This window comes from Coturnix japonica, unplaced genomic scaffold, assembly GCF_054131305.1.
Source record: "Coturnix japonica strain WE unplaced genomic scaffold, WE-NBRP24 Scf062, whole genome shotgun sequence".
NCBI lineage: Eukaryota > Metazoa > Chordata > Aves > Galliformes > Phasianidae > Coturnix > Coturnix japonica.
The window spans coordinates 574,338-594,246 of NW_028188965.1; the positions used below are offsets into that span (position 1 = coordinate 574,338).

A 19,909-nucleotide genomic window follows, 5' to 3' on the forward strand; every position below is an offset into this window, starting at 1 on the left:
GCAGAATGAAGTATGTGGTAATAACTTCAAAGGGACTGGAGGTGTGACTTCAGTTGTAAAACAGGCTGAAGTTAGAAGCAGCTGCAGATTGATGGCCAGGCAGCAGCTCTCTCTTGTTAGGATTTATCTGAGGTCTTTGTCTTGTTCTTGTGCTCTGGATGATTATTCCACCATAAGGATGGTATCCAAAAAAAGCCACCATTCATTTACACAGGTAAGCAGAGAACTATGGCAACCAACTCAAATATTTTCAAGCCATATCCCTATACCATTGATCTCTACAAATGATGCTATTTTCCATTGGTTTATTTTCATTCTACAGACCCTTTTCTAAGCCCATCTCGCTGCACCTCTACGTTGAACTTGCAGCAGCTTTCACTTTGAACTATAGAGGTCACTGCACTCTCATCTACATGTGTTCCCACCCTAGAACAAGGCAACACGATCAGCAAAGGCGTTGCAATTAGAAGTTGATTCATGAAGATGTTGTAAACACAGTCCATAAATACTCCCCCGCACTACATCACACTTCAAAGGCAGATACCCGTGGGAGCTAAGCCTCTCGTGTCTGATTTAAATAGATGGATTCACTCTGCATCTACTCCCTACTCAAGCCTAATGGTTTTTCACACGTTCAGACTCTCACTGCTGGTTGATGTCCCATAGGTACAATGGCTTAGAGCACCAGGATAGAGACGTACCCTGCTGGGTGCCGGCTTCCTCCAGGTCTTTAATCCCGGAGCAATTAGCAGTGGCCTCTTTACAGTCATTCTTTTGCTACTTTTGCAATCGGAGGATCTGAACTCAAAAGATTCGGATGTTTTAAATGAAGTGATCCATCCCTGGATGGGGGTGGGGGTGGGGGGGGAAAGCAATGCTGCTCATGTTCTGCTTGTGATGTGTGCTTGCTCTGAAAGCACCTGAGGGCAGGGATTGGCTTTGTTCTTTGCTTGCATAGCACCAAACATGCCTCATTTGCAACTTCATTACAATTCGACCCGGTGCATTAGCAGCAGTTTAAAGCTCCGTGTCTGCTGCTCCTGATATTGAACGACTGTTATTTCTTCCAGGGAAAAGGGATTATTCCTTTCTCACCAGGGCAGAAAGGCCACAAGGAGGGACATCAGCTGCTGGGGATCTCAGAGCAATCAATGGCAGGGCTGTATTCTGAGCATCAGATGGATGCATTTCTTTTGGTGCACATTTACATTTGGAAAGACCTCTGCTGGGCAACACCTCAGTGGCATTTATGCACAGGCTGAGCTCAACATGGAAACCTATAATTATCCCTTTGAATGCTCACAGAAAGGCCCAAATGCAATCACGTTTGCATAACCTGAGTTAAGATACCTTACTTTAAACCTTTTGTGCCTCCAGAGGATGGAAAGATCTTCCTCAGGGGTGTAATTATAGAAACAGTTGTGACACTGTTTAACTTCACTCTGTGCTGTAGTGTTTATAGGAGCAGCTCTCTGTTAACCAGCTTGGGTTTGCCTGTGGGAGGGCACTGGGGAAGGGAAACCAGGAGGCTGCTGTGTGATGCAACAAAACTTTAATGAGAAAGAAATGCCTTTGTTTGCAAAGCAAGATATCACAGAATGTGAAAAAAAAACAAAACCCCAACTATTTTCCAGACAGTTCCAGAGAAGGTTCAACAAATGTCCTGCATGGAGATGAGAGATTGCTGTCCTCAGTTGGTTTCGTTCTCAGCAGCTGTGCAGCTCCTGGTGAAGATGCCATTAGGAGCGATGCTTACATGTCATGTGTTGTTGCTCCACAAAACTGGGACAGCTGGAACAGGTGACAACAGTGAACACAGACCCAGAAACTGAAGGGAAAACCGAAAGCAGGTGAAAGACCAGAAATGCTAAGTGGAAATTGGGCTGCTGGTGCATCAAGCCCCGTTCTCATTGCTCTGCTTGGGCCTTCATGTGAGATTCCCCTGCCCTTCTGCCCTTAGCAGGGCCCACAGCTGCCCCTCAGGATCCGGCTGTAGCGACGAGAGGAGAAGGGGCTGCAGAATCCACTGCCAAGCGTGGAGAGGGCTGAGCTCCCATAGCCATACTGTGCGCCATATCCCAAGGAGCTTCCAATGCCATAAGAGCTCCTGGAGCCATAGAGGCCCCCCAGCCCCGCGGAGCCCCCAAAGGCGGGTGCTCCAGAGGAGCCCACCACGGCTTGCTGGGGGAAGGAGCTGAGGATGGGGCCGGGGAAGGTGACGACGACGGGTGGTGGCTGGATTAGGGCTGTTGAGTCGGGGCACTGGCGGACACAAGGCTCATTGCAGCTGTTGGCGATGGGCTGCGGGCAGGCGATGCTGCTGGTGGTGGGGCACAGGTCGTAGCAGGACATGGTTCAGCAGAGAGATGATCCTGAAAGAGACGGCTGAGTGAACACAGAGCACAAGGTGTGCTGGAGCACAGTGTTTGCTGCTGGGTTGTTTGGAAGCAACCCAATGATGGCATGATAACACTGGTAATGTTGGTGACACTGCTTATAGAGTTGCTTGTCAATCAGCACCGCTTTGATCTTCCCTATCCAGCAATCCCTGCAATTGTCACATCCACCTCTGCCTTCAGAAATCGCTGCTGCTGGTTGTTTGCTTTTTTGTAAGCTCCCTCCAGGTGGAGCAGATTGCCAGGAGTGTTTTTTGTGCTCAAACTCAAATGTTCTCCCTGTGGAATGCACCTCAAAAGCACCAGACCTGACTTCTTCATTGCACAGAATGGGAAATAAGCAGGTTTGGGCTTAGGAAGAATGCAAAGGAGACACACACACAGCACTGCTCTTATGGCTGGTTTTGTTTTGTTTCAAGCTCTTTGGGATAATTCACTTCCAATGTTGTCTTTCAACTCTACATTCCCCCAACCTCTGTAATCCCCCTGGTGAAACCCTAAAGAATTAGAGCCCAAGATGAATTTGAACCCATGGTTCACATCCTTGCAATGTTAAATATAGATACCCTATGAAATATTTCTGTCCAAATATTTCCTGGCATAACAATTTACTACAGAGTGTGGAGTAAGCTGGAAAATGTAAAGAGCTGATTTCCTTTGTCAGATAAGCACAAGCGAGGATTACTTTGCAATAAGATCTGAATGCATATAATGCTCTTTACTCAGCTGGCTCCTCAAACAGCTTTGGATACAGCCATGGTTTAGGTGTTAACTGAAGTGCTACAGGAGAATTCTGCATTTTCAAGCTTCTGCCATCTGATATATTCAATCTGCTCACAAGATGGGTATAGCAAAATAAGAATAACTGAATTCAATGCCCCAAGCCATAATCTTGACCCTAAAGCTTCCCAGTAACCCAGCTTGCAAGTGATAAAATAAAAGATGAAGAGAGAGAGGAGGAAAGAGAAAGACAAAATCTCACCTGATGTGGAGTAGACTCTGCAGGAGGAGTTGGAACTGGGCTGCACAGCGCTCCTTTTATACAGCTCTCCCCAATGCCTTGGGGGGGTCTGAGACACCGCACACATGAGGTCATAATCATAAAGCAGCCCAAATCTGAAGCGCATTGAACTTCCCAAAATGACGAAACTGTTTTTGCTTTGCTGTTTGCAAAATCACCCTAAATCTCTGAGTAGCGTGGTAGGCACATTCCAGCTCCCAGCTCTCTTTCATCTCAATGTTTAATTGACCGGCTGTAGTGTTGGTATCATTCCACCCTCCTCACTGGCATCACAGGAGGTATTAAACTGCTTCTATTTATTTAGCACTTCCTTCATTAACTTCATGCAATGATTTTAATCAGAGCTGTAGCTTGCTGTGCATGTTTGCATTTGAACTCTGCAGATCTGGGCTATAATCTGAACTACTCATGCATTTTGCAATGAAATGGTCGGTGAGATGGAAGCTAATTTCTTTTCCCACTCCCAACCATGGCCCCCAAATGTGAGGGTGAACCCATCCCTATGGAAAGCCACAGTATGGAAAGTCTATGGGCTTTGATTCAGAAATGCCAGTTTTTCCTTGTTGCCTGGGAGTGCCGATAGAAGACATTTTAGTACCTGAAACAGTGATTAAAATGAAATCTGAAGGGATATCAGTGTATTTCACAGTTTGCCCCCATCTACACCTCTGCCTTATAGAGGAATTGAATTTGTGTTTCACTTGACGAACCCAAAGAAACAACTTTAAATGCTTTCTTCCATGCTGGCAGGTGGCAGGAAGATGGAATATTACAAGAGTAGCATTATTTTCCCTCTCTTTCTTTCTTGATCAGCAAAACATCTCCTGCCAGATTCCAAGCGATGTGTAAAGCACTGATTCAGTCTTTCCCTGTGTTCAGTAAGGAGGGCCAAGAATACAAGACACTCATGCTGCCTCATGCTTCCCTTACTGATGTTTGTATCATCCTCGAAACACATTGATTTTGCTCTTGTTGACACACAATGTGATTAACCAAGCACCCAGCTTCTAAGCAAGGGAGGTGCACTGAGTTGCATCCCACCCATATTCTGAAATCCTGGGCAATGAACAGTGCCCAATCCACCCCTATGTTTCCCCATTTGCTCATGGCTCAGCTGATATTAAATAGCAATCACCACAATATTTGTGCCAGAAATTATCCTTAATTTATGAGGGTGTTTTGGAGCAGCCCTGGGGAATCATGGCACAATAGCGCTCATAAGGGATGTTAAATTGGTTTTCATGTGTGGTTTTTAAGTGCTTCATAAAGCATCTCTAATGGCTTAGGTATGAATTGGTGTGTTGCTATTGCCATACAGGTATGTGGTCAGATTTGAGCTTTGAGATGTAATTTTGGAATTGCATTGGTCAGCTTGCATTCTTCCTGCCCTTTTCACCAGCTCATGATTTCCAGCATCCAGGCTTTCAGCTGATTTCCTATTCCATAGGAGTTCTTCATTTGTCTTGTTGTGGCACATTAATCTCCGACCTCATGTTTGGATGCTTTTCCTGGTGCCTTCCAAGCCTATCTGTGAGCAAACAGCCTTGGCTGTGTGACTGAAACACAAACCTGGCTTCCTTTAAAATACCTATTCCACTACCTGTCTTTCAATGTGGCAAATTAATCTACAGAATTGGGTAGTTTGTCACCCAGGGCATGGTTTAAAAAAATGCTTTGTGATGTTTCTCTTCATTTTTCAACCCCAAAAAAGTGCAAGGTGGTCCTGTTCCAACCTCATGTAGATCATTAGTTTCGCAAGAAAGACGCCCTGCTTTGTCTCAATTATACGTTATCTAGTGTGAGTAAGAAAGGATGGAAAGAAAACCTGCATATGAAAGCAGATGGCAATTACAGTGGACTCCTGAGCCACCATCATTATGTCAGCTAATAAAGAAGAGGTAAATAAGTGAAGCCACTGCAATTCCTCCTGTCATTCTAGTGTAGTTAATGGAACATTACCAGGAATGAATCTCGCCAATTAAGTGCTAAGATGAAAGAAATGTTTGTTTTGTAATTTGCATTTCGTGTGGGGTGAGAATTTGAATCAACTAATAAACACGAATAGTGAGCAAAAAAAAAAGCTGTTTCATCATTTTGAGGTGAACCACGTATGATAGATGTGTGCTGGAGTTAATGGGAGCCTCAGGTCCTCCAGGCAGTTCGAGGTAATGCATATAAAGCCCTCCTCAGAACTGCCTCCTATTTGTTTCTCTTGTCTTCTTCTTGGAACCAACCACTTTCTAGCTGTCAAGCTGCTGATTTCTGTGTCATTTTTGAGATACTCTTCTGTCACTTACGAGGTGACAATGTTATATTCTGATTTTTAGAGCCCGGATAGTATTTTTTTACCATGTATTCTCAGGTGCTATCAGCTCTCCTTAAGACCAGACCTTGGGGTTACATTCTGCTGAACAGAAACCCAAACCCCTGACTGCAGACCTACAAACTGCACTCTTACCCTCCCAAGACATCAGTTGGGACCTCATTTAATAGATATAATGTACACTTGGTCTTCTAGCTGCCATTTCAACTTAGTTCATGGGGAAGAAAGCAAAGCTTCAAAGGAACACAAGGAAAGCTTCCTTGGTATAAAAGGGCCCCCCGGGTGCTAGGAGTTGGATGAGCCTTCTCATTCAATAATGCATCTGGATTTTTACACTTAGCTTCAGGCCATGTAGAAGTGATGTTTATCAGAGACAAGGCACAGGACAACAGCAGCCATTTGCCTGGTGAAGCATTCAACCTTCCCTGTGCTTTCACTATGCAGTGATTTAACTATCACCTAAAAATATATTTTCATACAGTTCTGAGGAACTCCATTGAACTGACCAGGTAGGTCTTGGCTTTGCCACGTTTCCTGCTGTTCAGTCTGTATCCTGAGACAAGGGCAGTGACTCAACCACCCCTCGTTGGCATCTCCTCCCCAGCCCTAAGCTTGGTTCCTTCCTTAAGCACAGCACAGTGGGATCCTTGGTAGCACACACACTTTGGGGCTCTTTCTCTTAACAAGAGCTTTGGTTATGCTGGTCTTTCCCACACCATTTAAAGGCAAAGCGGTGAGTTGTGCATCCTTTCTGGCTGCTGTTAAGCTATAGGTAAATATGTAGCCCAAGATCTTTTGGCAGCTGAACTTCGGGAAGGAACCATCTTATATGATAAGTATCTGCCTCATTAGGAGACAGTAACATGCTTTTCTGATAGCAAGAACAGATAGACCATATGTGGTGCAGTACTTTTACTTGGTTTGAGGCTACCCATAGAATATTTACCTACAATTTATTTATATTTAATATTTATGTTACTTAAAGAGAACCCAAAACCAGGAACCCAAAGAGAAGTACTGTGAATACATGCAAATGGATTGGCACAAGTGACACCTAAACACAGCCAGGATTTACCAGAGAAAGACAATTCAACTGGCTGGACCTGGGCAGATCTCTGCTTGAGAAACACCAATTCCAACATTAATTTGGTATCAGCTACCAATCTTCCATTAAGGGCTGTGTTTAGAATACATAATGACATTACAAGTCTGTGATGGAAGGAATAAGGGCTCAATGTGTAGTTAGTTCAAAGTTTTATCTCAAGAGGGGGAAATCTAATGGAGTAATGTGTCAAGAAAGCTCATCCATTCAGGTACATTGTGATCATGTTGGTGCAAATCAGTGGTAAAACAAATCTAGTAAGATCTTCTAGTGGAGATTCCCACCATGTGGGCAGTGTTGGCACAGTGGTATTGTAGCTCTATGTTCAACAGTTGACAAACTCAGAATGGATGGAACCAATGAACCACAATAGACTTTTCTTTCTTTTAAATGATGCAGTTGGAATTTTAATGAGAATGGAAAGAATAAACAAGTGTTACAGAATCAGGTATGTATATGCAAGATGTTACACATCTCACTGCACTCAGAAACAAGTATGATAAAACAGAAATAAGAGATTGAACCCACAAAAGTACCAGAGAAGAATTCAAAGGAAAAAATGCATTTTGTTCTTCAAAATCTTCTTCTTTGGTCTTCACTGGTACTTCATTCAGTGGATTTTCCTGCTGTGTTTAGCAGGGACCGCAGCTGCCACGACGGTATCTGTTGTACCGGTAGGAGTAAGGGCTGCAATAGCTGGAGCCATAGGATCTACCATAGCCATACAGGCCCCCATAACCAAGGGAGGAGCACCCATACAGGCCCCCATAGCCAAGGGAGGAGCTTCCATAGCCATAGCCCCCATAGCTCCCAAGGCCATACAGACCCCCATAGCCCAGAGAGGATCCTCCATAGCCATACAGACCCCCAAAGCCCAGGGAGGAGCCCCCAAAGCCCCCAAGAACGGGAGCTCCAGAGGATCCCACCACAGAATTCTGGGGGAAGTTGCTGAGGATGGGTCCAGGGAAGGTGACAACAACAGGAGGTGGCTGGATCACAGTTGTGGAGTCAGGGCACTGCCGGACACAGGGCTCATTGCAGCTGTCAGCGATGGGCTGGGTGCAGCCGATGCCGCAGTTGGTGGAGCACAGATCGTAGCAGGACATCTTTTGGAGATGGATGGAAGCTGCAACACAAAGTGATGATGAGTAAATGGAAGGCACAAACTTCAGTGAAGAAAAGAGTTTAAAAGTTGGATGCATGGACAAGAATAATGGCTTTATCTCTCAGATCTTGGCTGTACTTCTTCCTCTTCAATACAATTAATCAGCCTCTCTCTCCCTTGTATAAACAAGCATTGCTCAGGTTCCATTCTGAAAAGTCACTCCTTTTATAGCCTCCTACCTCATTTCCCATGCTCACTTTCCTATTAGAAGAAGCTCTTTGTTCTACCCAGCTCTCAATCACTACAAGAACCGACCACATTCTTTGCCAATTGCTTCCACTATATTTTGCAGTCGCTCTCACAGTGTCTGCATCTAAGAGGTTGTTTCACATTTTGTTTTATACTGGCAAAAACATAGCAGAGTAACCTGAATACCAGCGAAGCTCTTGCAGTAAATTAATGGGTAGCTACAATAACAACTCTGACATATTGACTCCTAACTTGTTTCCAAAAGCAATAGCTAAAATCATGCTGCCGGCATCCTGAGCCTGCTAGAAAAACAGATTAAACAAGGCATTCCCTGCCCTGAAGTGTTTGCAAAGTAGATTGAGAGTCACAGGGTGGATGAGAAAATTATTTGTTTGGTTTCTCCAGGTTGAAACTGGTACATTCAGACAACTGTAGATTGGATTCTACTGCAGATAGATTCATTGACTGCTGAGCTCTTCAGAAAGATTGTCACCATAGGATCTGAGCCCATGGAAAAGGCTCAGAATCTCCTGTGAGCAATCATTTTTTCATTAGAACCATAATGAATCATTGAACCATGGAAAATAGTAAATTAGAAAAGATTTCTGAAGGTCATTTGACCCAGCTCCTTGCTCAGATGAAGGACAGCGTGAAGGTTAAGGTTTTATAGTTTCATCTCTATATTCCACTGTCTCTTTTGACAATATTTCTGCATTCTTCTGGCCAAGATGTTCCCCTTATAATATGACACATATAAAAAGATTAAGTAAAAACATTATGGATATCTGCCTTAAAATTTTCCCAGTGACATAAATAGGTTTCTGCTGAAGTTTTGAATGCTGCTTTGGTAGCTCAAGTTTGTATTAAAAGGAAATGAGCATTTTTTTGAAGAATACAGTGATGTCCAAGAAAAAATAAGCTCACAGAGAGAGAATCCATCATTATTAAGAATCTTAGAGTATTTAGAGATGATTCTATATGTATTAAAACAATTTAAAAAGAGAGGTTTGGATTTTAGGCAAGAGATCATGATAGAATGATACTTACCCTCTTCAAGGAGAGAATAAAGCAAGCAGAGTGGAATGAAGAGCTCTTGGTTCAGAGGGTTTTTATACAGTTCCCCAGATCACGGGGATCACCTGATGTACAATTTGTACATGGGCCTAATTGGGGCAAACCCCATATTAATGAGACATGGAGGTCATCAAGGTTTGGCCAAACGTTGGTTCAAACTCTCATAAAATACCAGAGCTGCATTTCGTCACAGAGGTCTCTTTCATCTCAAATGCTTCGACATCAAACTCATTCCTGTTATCGCCCTGTTCATGTCTTTATTGGTAGAGGAGGAGCAATGCTAATGCTTTTCTTCAGCTTTTCCATTATCTTTGTTTTTGTGGTCTGATGCACAACTGGGGATGACAATGCTACACCCATTTAATAAGCTGTCTGTTATTGAAAAGTCCATGTTTCATTTCATATTTCTCCACGGAAGAAAACAGTCATGAACTGATTATAGCAAGAACATAAATGACCTTGACTTATATAGTTTAATGTGATATCATTTCATAATTGCTAGGCTCCTAAATCCAGGTACACGCATTTAATCTAATTGTAAGAATGCATTCTCAAGCCATTGTGGATGACTTGTGGCAGTTGAAAAGACTTGTTCCCTGGAAGCTTGAAAAAATTACCCAGAAAAACTTCCAACCACTTCAAAGGCTGAGAGACCCACCTGATAATTTATGCAAATCTATGGCATAGAGTCTGCAGTATTAAAATAACACATCTGTAAACAGGGGAAGAGCCAGCCTTTATTTTTCACAATGCATTCCAAGTGCATAATTGTTCTCTACTTGTTGAAACTGCCAGCTCAGCGCTGTCCTGGACTTGAGCATAACAGGTCACAAATTCCTGAGGATCAATGTCAACAACTCAAAGCACTTCTGCCCCCATTTCTATTCTTGCATCTGAAAGCAAAGTTTAATTGACTGCTGGGAGGAGAAACCCCCTCAGATATGTGCACAAAGAGAAACCCCAGACCTTCAAGACCTAAGGACTATGCTATTTTTCTGCTCGAATTTCAATTTCCTATCATAGGAATCCTATCCTATGTAAAAAGCAGAACTGAAGCATGTGCCTGGAGGGGCTGCTGCTCTTCAGAGCTGAATTGTCCCCTTCACAGCCAAAAGGTACCAACAGCCAGAGATGCTGGGTCCTCCACCTGTGGGTGGGGAAGCTAAGCATGCAACAACCACCCCCAATCTTCCTACACATTGCACTGTCAGTCTTCATCTGCTGTTTGGGCAGGCTGCAATGTGAATTATATGTTCTGAAACTAAAAACGTGTCCATGACAGCAGTTTATTATTCTGATAAACCCATGAGACGCTCTCTGGGCGTTAATACAAGGGGAGCAAGCGCAATTCCTTCTTTCGTAATCTCAAAGAAGTCCATGGATTAATGCCAGGTATTCATTTTCCCCAACAGGTCACAAGATGAAAGAATTCCCCGTCATCTAATGTGATGTTCAGGTTCTTTTACAAGAGAATTTTGAAAGGACTTGTAAACTCCAATAACGAACAAAGCAGTGTCATCATCTTGATGGCTTACTTGCGTTTGAATATGGGCGGGCAACAAGTGTTTATCTTGTACCTCTGGTTGCTCTGATCAGCTATAAAAGCACCTCTCTCTCATCGCTCTTCCAAACCTTTCCCTTGACTTCTTGGAGGCTCAGGTAAGTCTGCTTCTTCTCAACTGTTGCTTCTTCTCTATTGCTACCTCTTGAATGTTGGATTTAACATTAGCTGATCCATGCTGTTGAGTGCATCTGTATTGTATTGGGACAAACAACTGAGCATCAGCTCTGGGCTGACAAATGCATATGGGGGGTATTGCAGAGGTATTGCCTCAGTATTAGTTCATTATGGACTTGCATTGTGCTTGCTATCCTGACTGCCTTGCATTTAACCTATGGCAACCTTTGCATGTTCTGGAGTTTACAGAATCTTGGGACTGGTCATTTCAAAAGAGCTTTTTTTGAGAACATCCTGGCCCAGAAAGTTTGTACAGATATTTATTTAATATTGAAATGTTATGGCTTATTTCTGGGCTACCTAGATGGGAACTGGGATAACAGCATAGCAGTCTGTTCTTTACCATCATGTCAAATGACTTCTTAAGTCACCCAGGGAAAGTCACATAATCTGTGTTTATATAATTCAGCAAAACTGGCTATTTGCTCAATAATATTTGCTATAATCGTTTCTTTGTGTTTCTTTGACTTCTACTCAGTCTCATCATCGCTGTGTGTTGCAACTTACATCCATCTCCAAAAGATGTCCTGCTACGATCTGTGCCCCACCAACTGCGGCATCAGCTGCCCCCAGCCCATCGCTGACAGCTGCAATGAGCCCTGTGTCCGGCAGTGCCCTGACTCCACAACTGTGATCCAGCCACCTCCTGTTGTTGTCACCTTCCCTGGACCCATCCTCAGCAACTTCCCCCAGAATTCTGTGGTGGGATCCTCTGGAGCTCCCGTTCTTGGGGGCTTTGGGGGCTCCTCCCTGGGCTTTGGGGGTCTGTATGGCTATGGAGGCTCCTCTCTGGGCTATGGGGGTCTGTATGGCCTTGGGAGCTATGGGGGATATGGGGGTTATGGCTATGGAAGCTCCTCCCTTGGCTATGGGGGTCTGTATGGGTGCTCCTCCCTTGGTTATGGGGGCCTGTATGGCTATGGTAGATCCTATGGCTCTGGCTATTGCAGCCCTTACTCCTACCGGTACAACAGATACCGTCGTGGCAGCTGCGGTCCCTGCTAAAGCCATGCAGAAATAACCGACATGAAGAATATCCAGTGACTCCGTGATACAACCTTGATCCATAGCAGTAGTCCCAGAGGAGATGATATGAAGTTGTGACTGATCCCATCCCACTGCAGTGGAGCTGGGAGCACACAGAGCATCTTTAATCTCCTTGCATTCTACTTATGATCTCTTTGATTACTTTCTCCTCCTATGTGTATAGTTGGTGGGTACTATGTGCTTTCTTGATTCTTATCTAATGACATTCCACTGTTCAACCAAAGAATAATTATGGAATGATCTGTCTGCACTCCAGTGTTTACTCTTGGCATTCTGTAATACTTTTCTGTGAATGTTTCTTATTAAAGTGATTTTCTTCTGAATCAGATAAATCAACTTTTGGTTTTAATTTCTACTATGGCGGAGAAAAACTCCCTAGACAGAGGACTGAAGAAAGAAAGATAAATCCTTATGTAGGATAAGCTTTAGAAAGACTTGAAGCAATCCATCAGTGAACATTGACACACTTTGCTGCCCTAAGCTCACATCTGTGAGCAGGAATTTTCCCTTCCCAGCTGGTCTGGTGATGGAAGAATAATAGAATGTTTAGAAAACAAACACACTAAACATCCCTTTCCTAATGAGCCACTTGGTGTTCTTCCCTGATCACAATAGAAGAGCCAATGGCTCAGATGAGCAGATTATGGGGAAATGAGCCACAGCTGAGGCCCTCAGGTGGGAAAGAAGGCATTTAAGGAGGTTGAGAGGGATGCTGGGGGTTGTTGAAAGGGAAAAGCTGCAACAAGAAGGGATCTTCATAGGAGTGTGGTTCTTTTGTGGATGGGAGAAGCCAGAAAGCCAGGAGGATCTGGAAGGTTGGTCTGTAATATAAAGGGGATAGAAGCATGGGCTTTAGTTGGAAGGTGTTCCTATGTAGGAGGAACTGAGAAGCTCTGTGTTGGGGGGATGTGTTTATGGAGGTCTGGTTGTTTCTGTTGGTTTTCCTAATAGTGATGAATCAAAACAGTGGAGTTCTTTTGTGTTTTTCTTGTCTCTATCAATGTCTTGTATTTCCTGATTACACAAGCTGTTAATCACACCCTGAGTATAAAATTTGCATTAAGCTGACTGGAGAATATTTGTTCTTGAAGGGTTTGACAGGAAATTAAGTCAGTTTTCACTAAGGTCTGTCCCAAAGATGGTGTCTGAATAGTGGAGTGAATACCTGAAACTCAATGACTCAACTGGATGAAATCAGCCCAACTGCCATAAGCTGGACTCAATGATCCCTATAGGTCCCTTCCAACTTGGGATATTCTGTGAAATCAACAGTGGATTCTAAATGGTTGGGAAAGTATTTAAAGTCATGAATCTATAGTTTCATTTCTTTAGTGCTATTAATCTGTAACTGGTGGGTAAACCACCTTAACCTTTCTGGGGTGTTGTTTCCATTCAAGATCTTTATATGTGTATCTGGATTATGGGGAGAGCAGAGCAATTGTTCCTTTTGTTCTCAGGGCTTGAACTCTGCTTTTGTAGACTCAAAATGTATGTCTTTCTTTTATGATTTACTTTTGGGGCTTTCATCTATGTGATGTAGATGTTCAGTGTTGCAGGCTTCTTAATAAACAAATAAATAGGATAGAAATATGAGAGAAGAACACCAGAAATTTGCAAGTTTGATGCAGTAAACTTTTAATGGTACTAAGAAATTAATACACGTTCGGAGTCTCCAAGACAATAAGGCACTGGTCTTCAGCAAGGGATACATTCACATCATTCATTTTCCTCCCCATGCTTTAGTTTATCTAAACAACCAGGAATAATATCTGCAGTTTTGAAACATTTACCCAAGGTATGATGGAAACATGAAGGGAGAAGCATTATATTGGAAACTGAAAGCAGAATTTGTAGGAGAAAGTTGATAGGGGGTGAAGGGAAACAGCTCAGTGGTCTTGATTCAGAGCAACATGGAGCTCTTCAGTTGGGAACCAATTGCATCTCATCTGTTGATTCTTCTCCATGAGGGAATATTCCTGCATGGCTTTAGCAGGGCCCACAGCTGCCACGGCGGTACCTGTTGTACCGGTAGGAGTAAGGGCTGCAATAGCCAGAACCATAGGATCTACCATAGCCATACAGACCCCCATAGCCCAGGGAGGAGCCTCCATAGCCATACAGACCCCCATAACCCAGGGAGGAGCCTCCATAGCCATACAGGCCCCCATAACCCACAGAGGAGCCTCCTTGGCCATACAGACCCCTGTAGCCCAGGGAGGAGCCCCCAAAGATGGGTGCTCCTGAGGATCCCACAACTGAATCCTGGGGGAAGTTGCTGAGGATGGGTCCAGGGAAGGTGACAACAACAGGAGGTGGCTGGATCACAGTTGTGGAGTCAGGGCACTGCCGGACGCATGGCTCGTTCCCGCTGTTAGCGATGGGCTGGGGGCGGCTGATGCCTCCAATGTTGGTGGGGCACAGGTCATAGCAGGACATCTTGTAGGTATGGAGGTTAATCTGCAAAACACAGACATTTATATTAGCATTAAAGTAATATGGAGAAACTAGATTGCAATGAAGCAGTCCAGCTGTAACAAACCTGGGAACTGTGCATCCTATTACTATCCTTTCTTTGCACTGTAGTTTGAATAACAGTCTTATCCTTACTGTCAAATTCCTGTGCTTTTCAAAAGTGATTTTTTGTTGTTTGCAGTTAATTTCAGTCTTATAGTACTAGTTGGAATCTACTTGTTTGCTACAAACTCAATAGTATAGAACTCGAACATTGCCATCATTCTGCCTATGTATATGAACTATTCTTTATCTTAAAATAGTATGTAGAGTCATAGGTAGTCAAGGGAATCCATTTCAGCATAAAGATTTTAGAAGCCTTGGAAATCAGAACTGCTTGAAATACCCTCAAAGTTGTTTTCTGGAGCCTGGCTTCATGAGGGCTCCCATGTAAATGGAATAAAATAAGCATTATTTTCATAAACAATCAATCACAGAACACCCTCAGTCTACAGATATAAAGAGTGCTTGATTCTAAGTTCAAACCAAGGGTCTGTGACAAGTTAATCTCCGCAGCTTGAAAGAAATCTGACTTACCCAGTTCACGAAGGCGAGTGAGGAGAGAGAAGTGGATAGAAGGACCTCAAGGAGAGAGAGCTTTTATACAACTCCTTCCATTGCCTGGGGGGTGTTAGGCATCCCGTGCTTGAGTTCATAATTAGGTACCAACCCCAAACTGTGGGACACGCAGTTCCTTTCTGTGCTGAAATTGTTTTTGCTTTATTTGTTTGCATATTGCAGGCACTTCAAACCCACACATAGCGTGACATGCACGCTCCACCACCTCTCCATCATCTCCAGGAGTTTTTTCTTGTTTCATTGGTCTTCAAGGGATCAAGCAAGCTGACTCAACTTATTTCAGAGTCGTACATGATTAAGATGACGGGAGGGCAGTAATTTCTATTTATCCATTCACAGCATCTTCTAGTGTAATCAGTTGAGCAGATGGTTTACCTGTAGAGAAAATTAAATTTATTTAGGAGCTCCAATGAAGGCTTGGAGGTTTTTTGCAAGCTTAATGCTTCTAACTTCAAACATGCATCACAGGGCAAGTGCAATGATCAGGAAATAAGGAGTGTCTTTTGGAGAGTTCTCTACCAGTTGCCTTTCCCTATTGGGAACAGAGGAATGCTTCAACTGGTAATCACAAACCTCTCTGGAAATGGAGTTTTGAGGCTTTTTCCATCAAACTTGACTTTCCTTTATATTACTGTGATGTGATATGAAGGCAGTGACTATCATACCATTGTTTGTCATCTAGCTGCTAAATGTCAGCACATTCAGATTATTCCTTATGGACAAATGTAAAATGGAAATGAGATTTCAGATAGAAATTCCAAGTTCCAAGAAATGTTATAAGCCACAAACTGATTACTTTGAAGACCCAAATGACCTTAACCTCTGTATTTTAATGTGATAATCTCACATAATAGAGAAGTGTTTGCATCTGGGTTTTCAGTGTAATACTGACGCAGTGCACACAAAGTGGTAATGATTGTTTGCAAGGTATTAAAAAGTCCATTGGAATGCCCTCATAAAACTTGGGGGCAGTTCTCAGTATTACAGTACAGGAAATCTCCGGAGCTGGCAAACCTCATAATTTAGAAACAATATGTGATATGAAGATTACTAGGTTGATAATTATGATGATTACGATAACCATCATAATGATATGGTATTAAAATAAAGCTGTAAAGAAAGAAACCTCAGCAAAAGCCACTATTTTCTTTTCCCCGTGGCTTCCCAACTCATAATTGCTTTCTGCTGAGAGATGCTGTCAATCATTATTTTTGATGCAAGATCAAGCAAGCTCGAAATTAACTGAATCTCAGGAAAATGTACCTTTTCACACTCGTAGAATAAACTAAGCTGAGTGTTTTGAGTATCTGAATGTGTATTTTTGATATTCACTGGGAATCTGTCTGCTTAGTGTCACTTCAATGACACTTCAAACGTTGATATCTTAAAAGTGATGTTTTTCCCTATTGGCAATACAAGTGAAAGAGTGGCAGAAACCCTTTAACAACTGTGAATGGTCTTTGATTTAAGTTTTAACACCCAAAAGTCATCTGTTCACGGTAGCCTTATGTAAGGTACTTAGAACTCTCAGCAGGTTATTTGTGATAAAATATCATCATTGTATGACACAGCAAAAGAAGCATTAACTATGTATAAGCAGCTTACTACATGGTGCAACTCCAAAGAGGACAGAAAACTGATATTAGTTTCATGAATCATGTTTTAGGATGAAAGATGTGCTCATTTCACCCATCACTGTTCCAGATCAAAGACCCTTGCGTGATGCAATGTGTTCTGTTGCATGAAAACCAGAATCGAGCAATAAGCAAAAGCAGAAAGCAAGAGAATTTCATCACTTTATGGAGGTATCAATACCAAAAAAATGCGTCGTGTCAGCTAATTAACTTAATGTTCACAAAACCAGCCTCTCACCCCTCAGGCAGTCTGTGCTGTATAAAAGCACTCTCTACTCAGGGCTCTTCCAACCTCATCTCTTCATTTGCTCTTCTTGGTGAACTTGGGTAAGTTTGAATTTGCTCTTTGTGGCTACTATAGTACCTCTTTTCTATGTGATTTAATGATGGAGGGTCTCTAATTAGTAGTAACGAGTAAAATTTTAGGTGAAAATTCTATGGGAATGATTCAAAGGGTTATGCACAACCATATTCAGGGCTGGAATTTAATTTCTAAGCCAACCAAAAGTTTCTTGATAGGGCATAAAGAGTTGATTATCAGTTTACTTCCAGCAGTTGAACAAATTATGTGACAAGTTCAATACTTGTTGCTCTTTTTCACTTTCAGTAACCCAGGATAATAAAGAAGATAATTTTGGAAGAGCTTAAATCTACATGGTTTATGGCAAAGGTTTCCACTTAGAAGGGGACCTTCCATTATGTCTGATTTGTTCTATTCCAGATAACTCAAGTTGCTTTAAAATGAACTCAAGATATGAGTTCATGAATGCTACCAGAGATTAGGCACTGGTTTAGAGGAAAAACACAAAGGAATTGAGAGGGGTTTTTATTAACAATAAGGAATCATGCAGAGAACTTAAGGAGGTAACCAGTGAAGAGCTGTTTTTTGGTGCTGATGGGAGTGAATCATTTGGAGGGGAGATCAGCTACAAGGCATTTTAATATGGAGCTCTAAGCTCTTTTGTCAAACTGGTCCTAAATATCTTTGCCATGATCCAGTGTTTAGAAATGGGGGACAATAGTCTTTGCGATTCCATTGGCATGGTCTCATCAAACAAGTTACTGAGCAAATCTGAATAGTCAGTGACTTATAATCCTACTCTATAAGGCTCAGCACAGAGAAGATCAGTAGTAAAGATGAGCTCGAGTCATGAAATCATATGTAACACCACACTGGGTTCTTGGGGAATCCAAGCCCTGTGCTGATCCAATGACTCACCAAAGCATCTCACAAAACAGTTTTGCTGCTTTAATTTTTTTCAATTCTAATGCATATGGAGGAATTAGTGTGTTTCAAAGGACTATTTTGTTGAAAGAAAGGTAGAGGACTTCGTAGTGATTATAGTTATGCAAATAATGCCTTGTGCTTAATACAGTCAACCTGGTATTACACAGACTGACCTCCATTCCTACAAGATGTCCTGCTATGACCTGTGCCCCACCAACATTGGAGGCATCAGCCGCCCCCAGCCCATTGCTGACAGCGGGAATGAGCCATGCGTCCGGCAGTGCCCTGACTCCACAACTGTGATCCAGCCACCTCCTGTTGTTGTCACCTTCCCTGGACCCATCCTCAGCTCCTTCCCTCAGGATTCAGTTGTGGGATCCTCAGGAGCACCCATCTTTGGGGGCTTTGGGGGCTCCTCCCTGGGCTACAGGGGTCTGTATGGCCAAGGAGGCTCCTCCCTGGGCTATGGGGGTCTGTATGGCTATGGAGGCTCCTCTCTGGGCTATGGGGGTCTGTATGGCTATGGAGGCTCCTCTCTGGGCTATGGCAGTCTGTGTGGCTATGGAGGTTCCTCCCTGGGCTATGGGGGTCTGTATGGCTATGGTAGATCCTATGGTTCTGGCTATTGCAGCCCTTACTCCTACCGGTACAACAGGTACCGCCGTGGCAGCTGTGGGCCCTGCTAAGCCATGTAGGAATATTCCCTGCACAGGAGCAAACCAGCAAATGGGCAGTACTATCCTGATCCTCAGCTGAGTTTCTGAATAAGGGGCAGAGCATCAACAATTTCTTCTTAATGCTGTGGAGTCAGAATAGCTCCTTCAATCCCATTTCTAATGTTTTCTTTCATCTCTTCTGCACCCTGTCAGTGGCCAGGCATGTTCAACTCCATCCATGTCCCCAGAGGTCATTTCTGGGCCCTGCTCTGGCCACTGCCTGGGAAAAACCTGAAGAAACACCTTTCCTGAAGCCCTATGGGACTCCTTCCCACCGGAGCCTGTTGCATTCCTGCTCTTGTGTCCTTTACTGCCTATACAATAAAACAAGCCTGTATCTACTGTTTGACTCTCTAGTTTTCCTTTGCAGTCCCAATAGGGGTGTGTGTGTCCCTTCCTGTGCCTTCCACTCAGTTCAGGGCAGGTTCTCAGCCCACTGCCTTGTGATAGAGCTCTTGGTAGCTCTTACATAGTCCTGCAGTGAAGGAAGCTATTTACCTTTGCTACTGAGATGGAATTATCTTGCATCTCTAATTATTCCAACTATCAAGCTTCCAATATTTGGTTTGAGTTTATTGCTGGTGTTCTTTTTGTTTTTAAATCTTGTGTAAGTTACTAGAAAATATCACTGTGTTCACATATAAAGCGATAAACCTGGCTTGGGGTTCTCTCAAATTACACTCAGAAAAAGAACAATAGGAGGAAGATAAATGGGAGATGACTTCTAAGATAGATAGCTGATGAGGAGTGATCAAGCATCACCTCTTCACTGCTGAGCTAATTGTTGCCTCAAGGAAGTTTAGGCCAAGCCCATCAGCTGAGTGAAGAAGGAAAGTACTGCTTTACAGCTGCTTTAGGGATTACTTCACAGGCACTTTCAATGTAAAAGTGAATGTGTGAGTTTAATTGGTCATTTCACTATCCCCCAAGTATGTGGGTATGTCAGATGGCCCTATGCTGAAAGTAGCAATGAGTTGAAATTAAAAGTAGCCTGACTGTTGTATAGCACATCTTGTTTTTATTTTAAGATGGCAATACAGCATATTTTGTTGAGGGTCTGTAGGAAGCTGGGACTGTGCTGAAATATGCAGGACTCAGATGAAAATGTGGATTTCCACCAGGGGACCCACAAATGGGCAAGCAACCAAAGCAGCCAGAAAGGAGATGTCTTTCCATTCCTACTGCT

The 19,909-nt window shown here is 43.1% G+C and overlaps 5 protein-coding genes across 5 annotated transcripts; 2 read left to right on the top strand and 3 right to left on the bottom strand.

The window, feature by feature from the left end:
* Positions 1-1,535: 1,535 nt before the first annotated feature.
* Positions 1,536-3,590, bottom strand: LOC107324382 (uncharacterized). Its single transcript, XM_015884360.3, has 2 exons — positions 3,379-3,590; positions 1,536-2,372 (listed from the first exon to the last, which is right to left on the bottom strand). Exon 2 carries the CDS (start codon positions 2,350-2,352, stop codon positions 1,957-1,959), a length of 396 nt encoding a protein of 131 aa, XP_015739846.3. The 5' UTR covers positions 2,353-2,372; positions 3,379-3,590; the 3' UTR covers positions 1,536-1,956.
* A 3,799-nt stretch (positions 3,591-7,389) lies between these two features.
* LOC107324381 (scale keratin-like) lies at positions 7,390-7,958 on the bottom strand. Its single transcript, XM_085533741.1, has one exon. The coding sequence runs from the start codon at positions 7,946-7,948 to the stop codon at positions 7,475-7,477; it is 474 nt and encodes a 157-aa protein (XP_085389867.1). The 5' UTR covers positions 7,949-7,958; the 3' UTR covers positions 7,390-7,474.
* Positions 7,959-10,252: 2,294 nt separating this feature from the next.
* On the top strand, positions 10,253-12,402 carry LOC107324391 (scale keratin-like). Its single transcript, XM_015884371.3, has 2 exons — positions 10,253-10,929; positions 11,487-12,402. The coding sequence occupies exon 2, from the start codon at positions 11,531-11,533 to the stop codon at positions 12,011-12,013; it is 483 nt and encodes a 160-aa protein (XP_015739857.2). The 5' UTR covers positions 10,253-10,929; positions 11,487-11,530; the 3' UTR covers positions 12,014-12,402.
* A 240-nt stretch (positions 12,403-12,642) lies between these two features.
* Positions 12,643-15,787, bottom strand: LOC107324387 (scale keratin). The gene is made up of 2 exons (XM_085533745.1): positions 15,104-15,787; positions 12,643-14,512 (listed from the first exon to the last, which is right to left on the bottom strand). Exon 2 carries the CDS (start codon positions 14,489-14,491, stop codon positions 14,042-14,044), a length of 450 nt encoding a protein of 149 aa, XP_085389871.1. The 5' UTR covers positions 14,492-14,512; positions 15,104-15,787; the 3' UTR covers positions 12,643-14,041.
* Positions 15,788-16,765: 978 nt separating this feature from the next.
* On the top strand, positions 16,766-19,065 carry LOC107324388 (scale keratin). The gene is made up of 2 exons (XM_085533744.1): positions 16,766-17,106; positions 18,175-19,065. Exon 2 carries the CDS (start codon positions 18,196-18,198, stop codon positions 18,691-18,693), a length of 498 nt encoding a protein of 165 aa, XP_085389870.1. The 5' UTR covers positions 16,766-17,106; positions 18,175-18,195; the 3' UTR covers positions 18,694-19,065.
* The last annotated feature ends 844 nt before the right edge of the window (positions 19,066-19,909 follow it).

Coding starts and splice junctions, on each gene's coding strand:
- LOC107324382 (XM_015884360.3), bottom strand. CDS start 2,352: ATGTCCTGCTACGACCTGTGCCCCACCACCAGCAGCATCGCCTGCCCG.
- LOC107324381 (XM_085533741.1), bottom strand. CDS start 7,948: ATGTCCTGCTACGATCTGTGCTCCACCAACTGCGGCATCGGCTGCACC.
- LOC107324391 (XM_015884371.3), top strand. CDS start 11,531: ATGTCCTGCTACGATCTGTGCCCCACCAACTGCGGCATCAGCTGCCCC.
- LOC107324387 (XM_085533745.1), bottom strand. CDS start 14,491: ATGTCCTGCTATGACCTGTGCCCCACCAACATTGGAGGCATCAGCCGC.
- LOC107324388 (XM_085533744.1), top strand. CDS start 18,196: ATGTCCTGCTATGACCTGTGCCCCACCAACATTGGAGGCATCAGCCGC.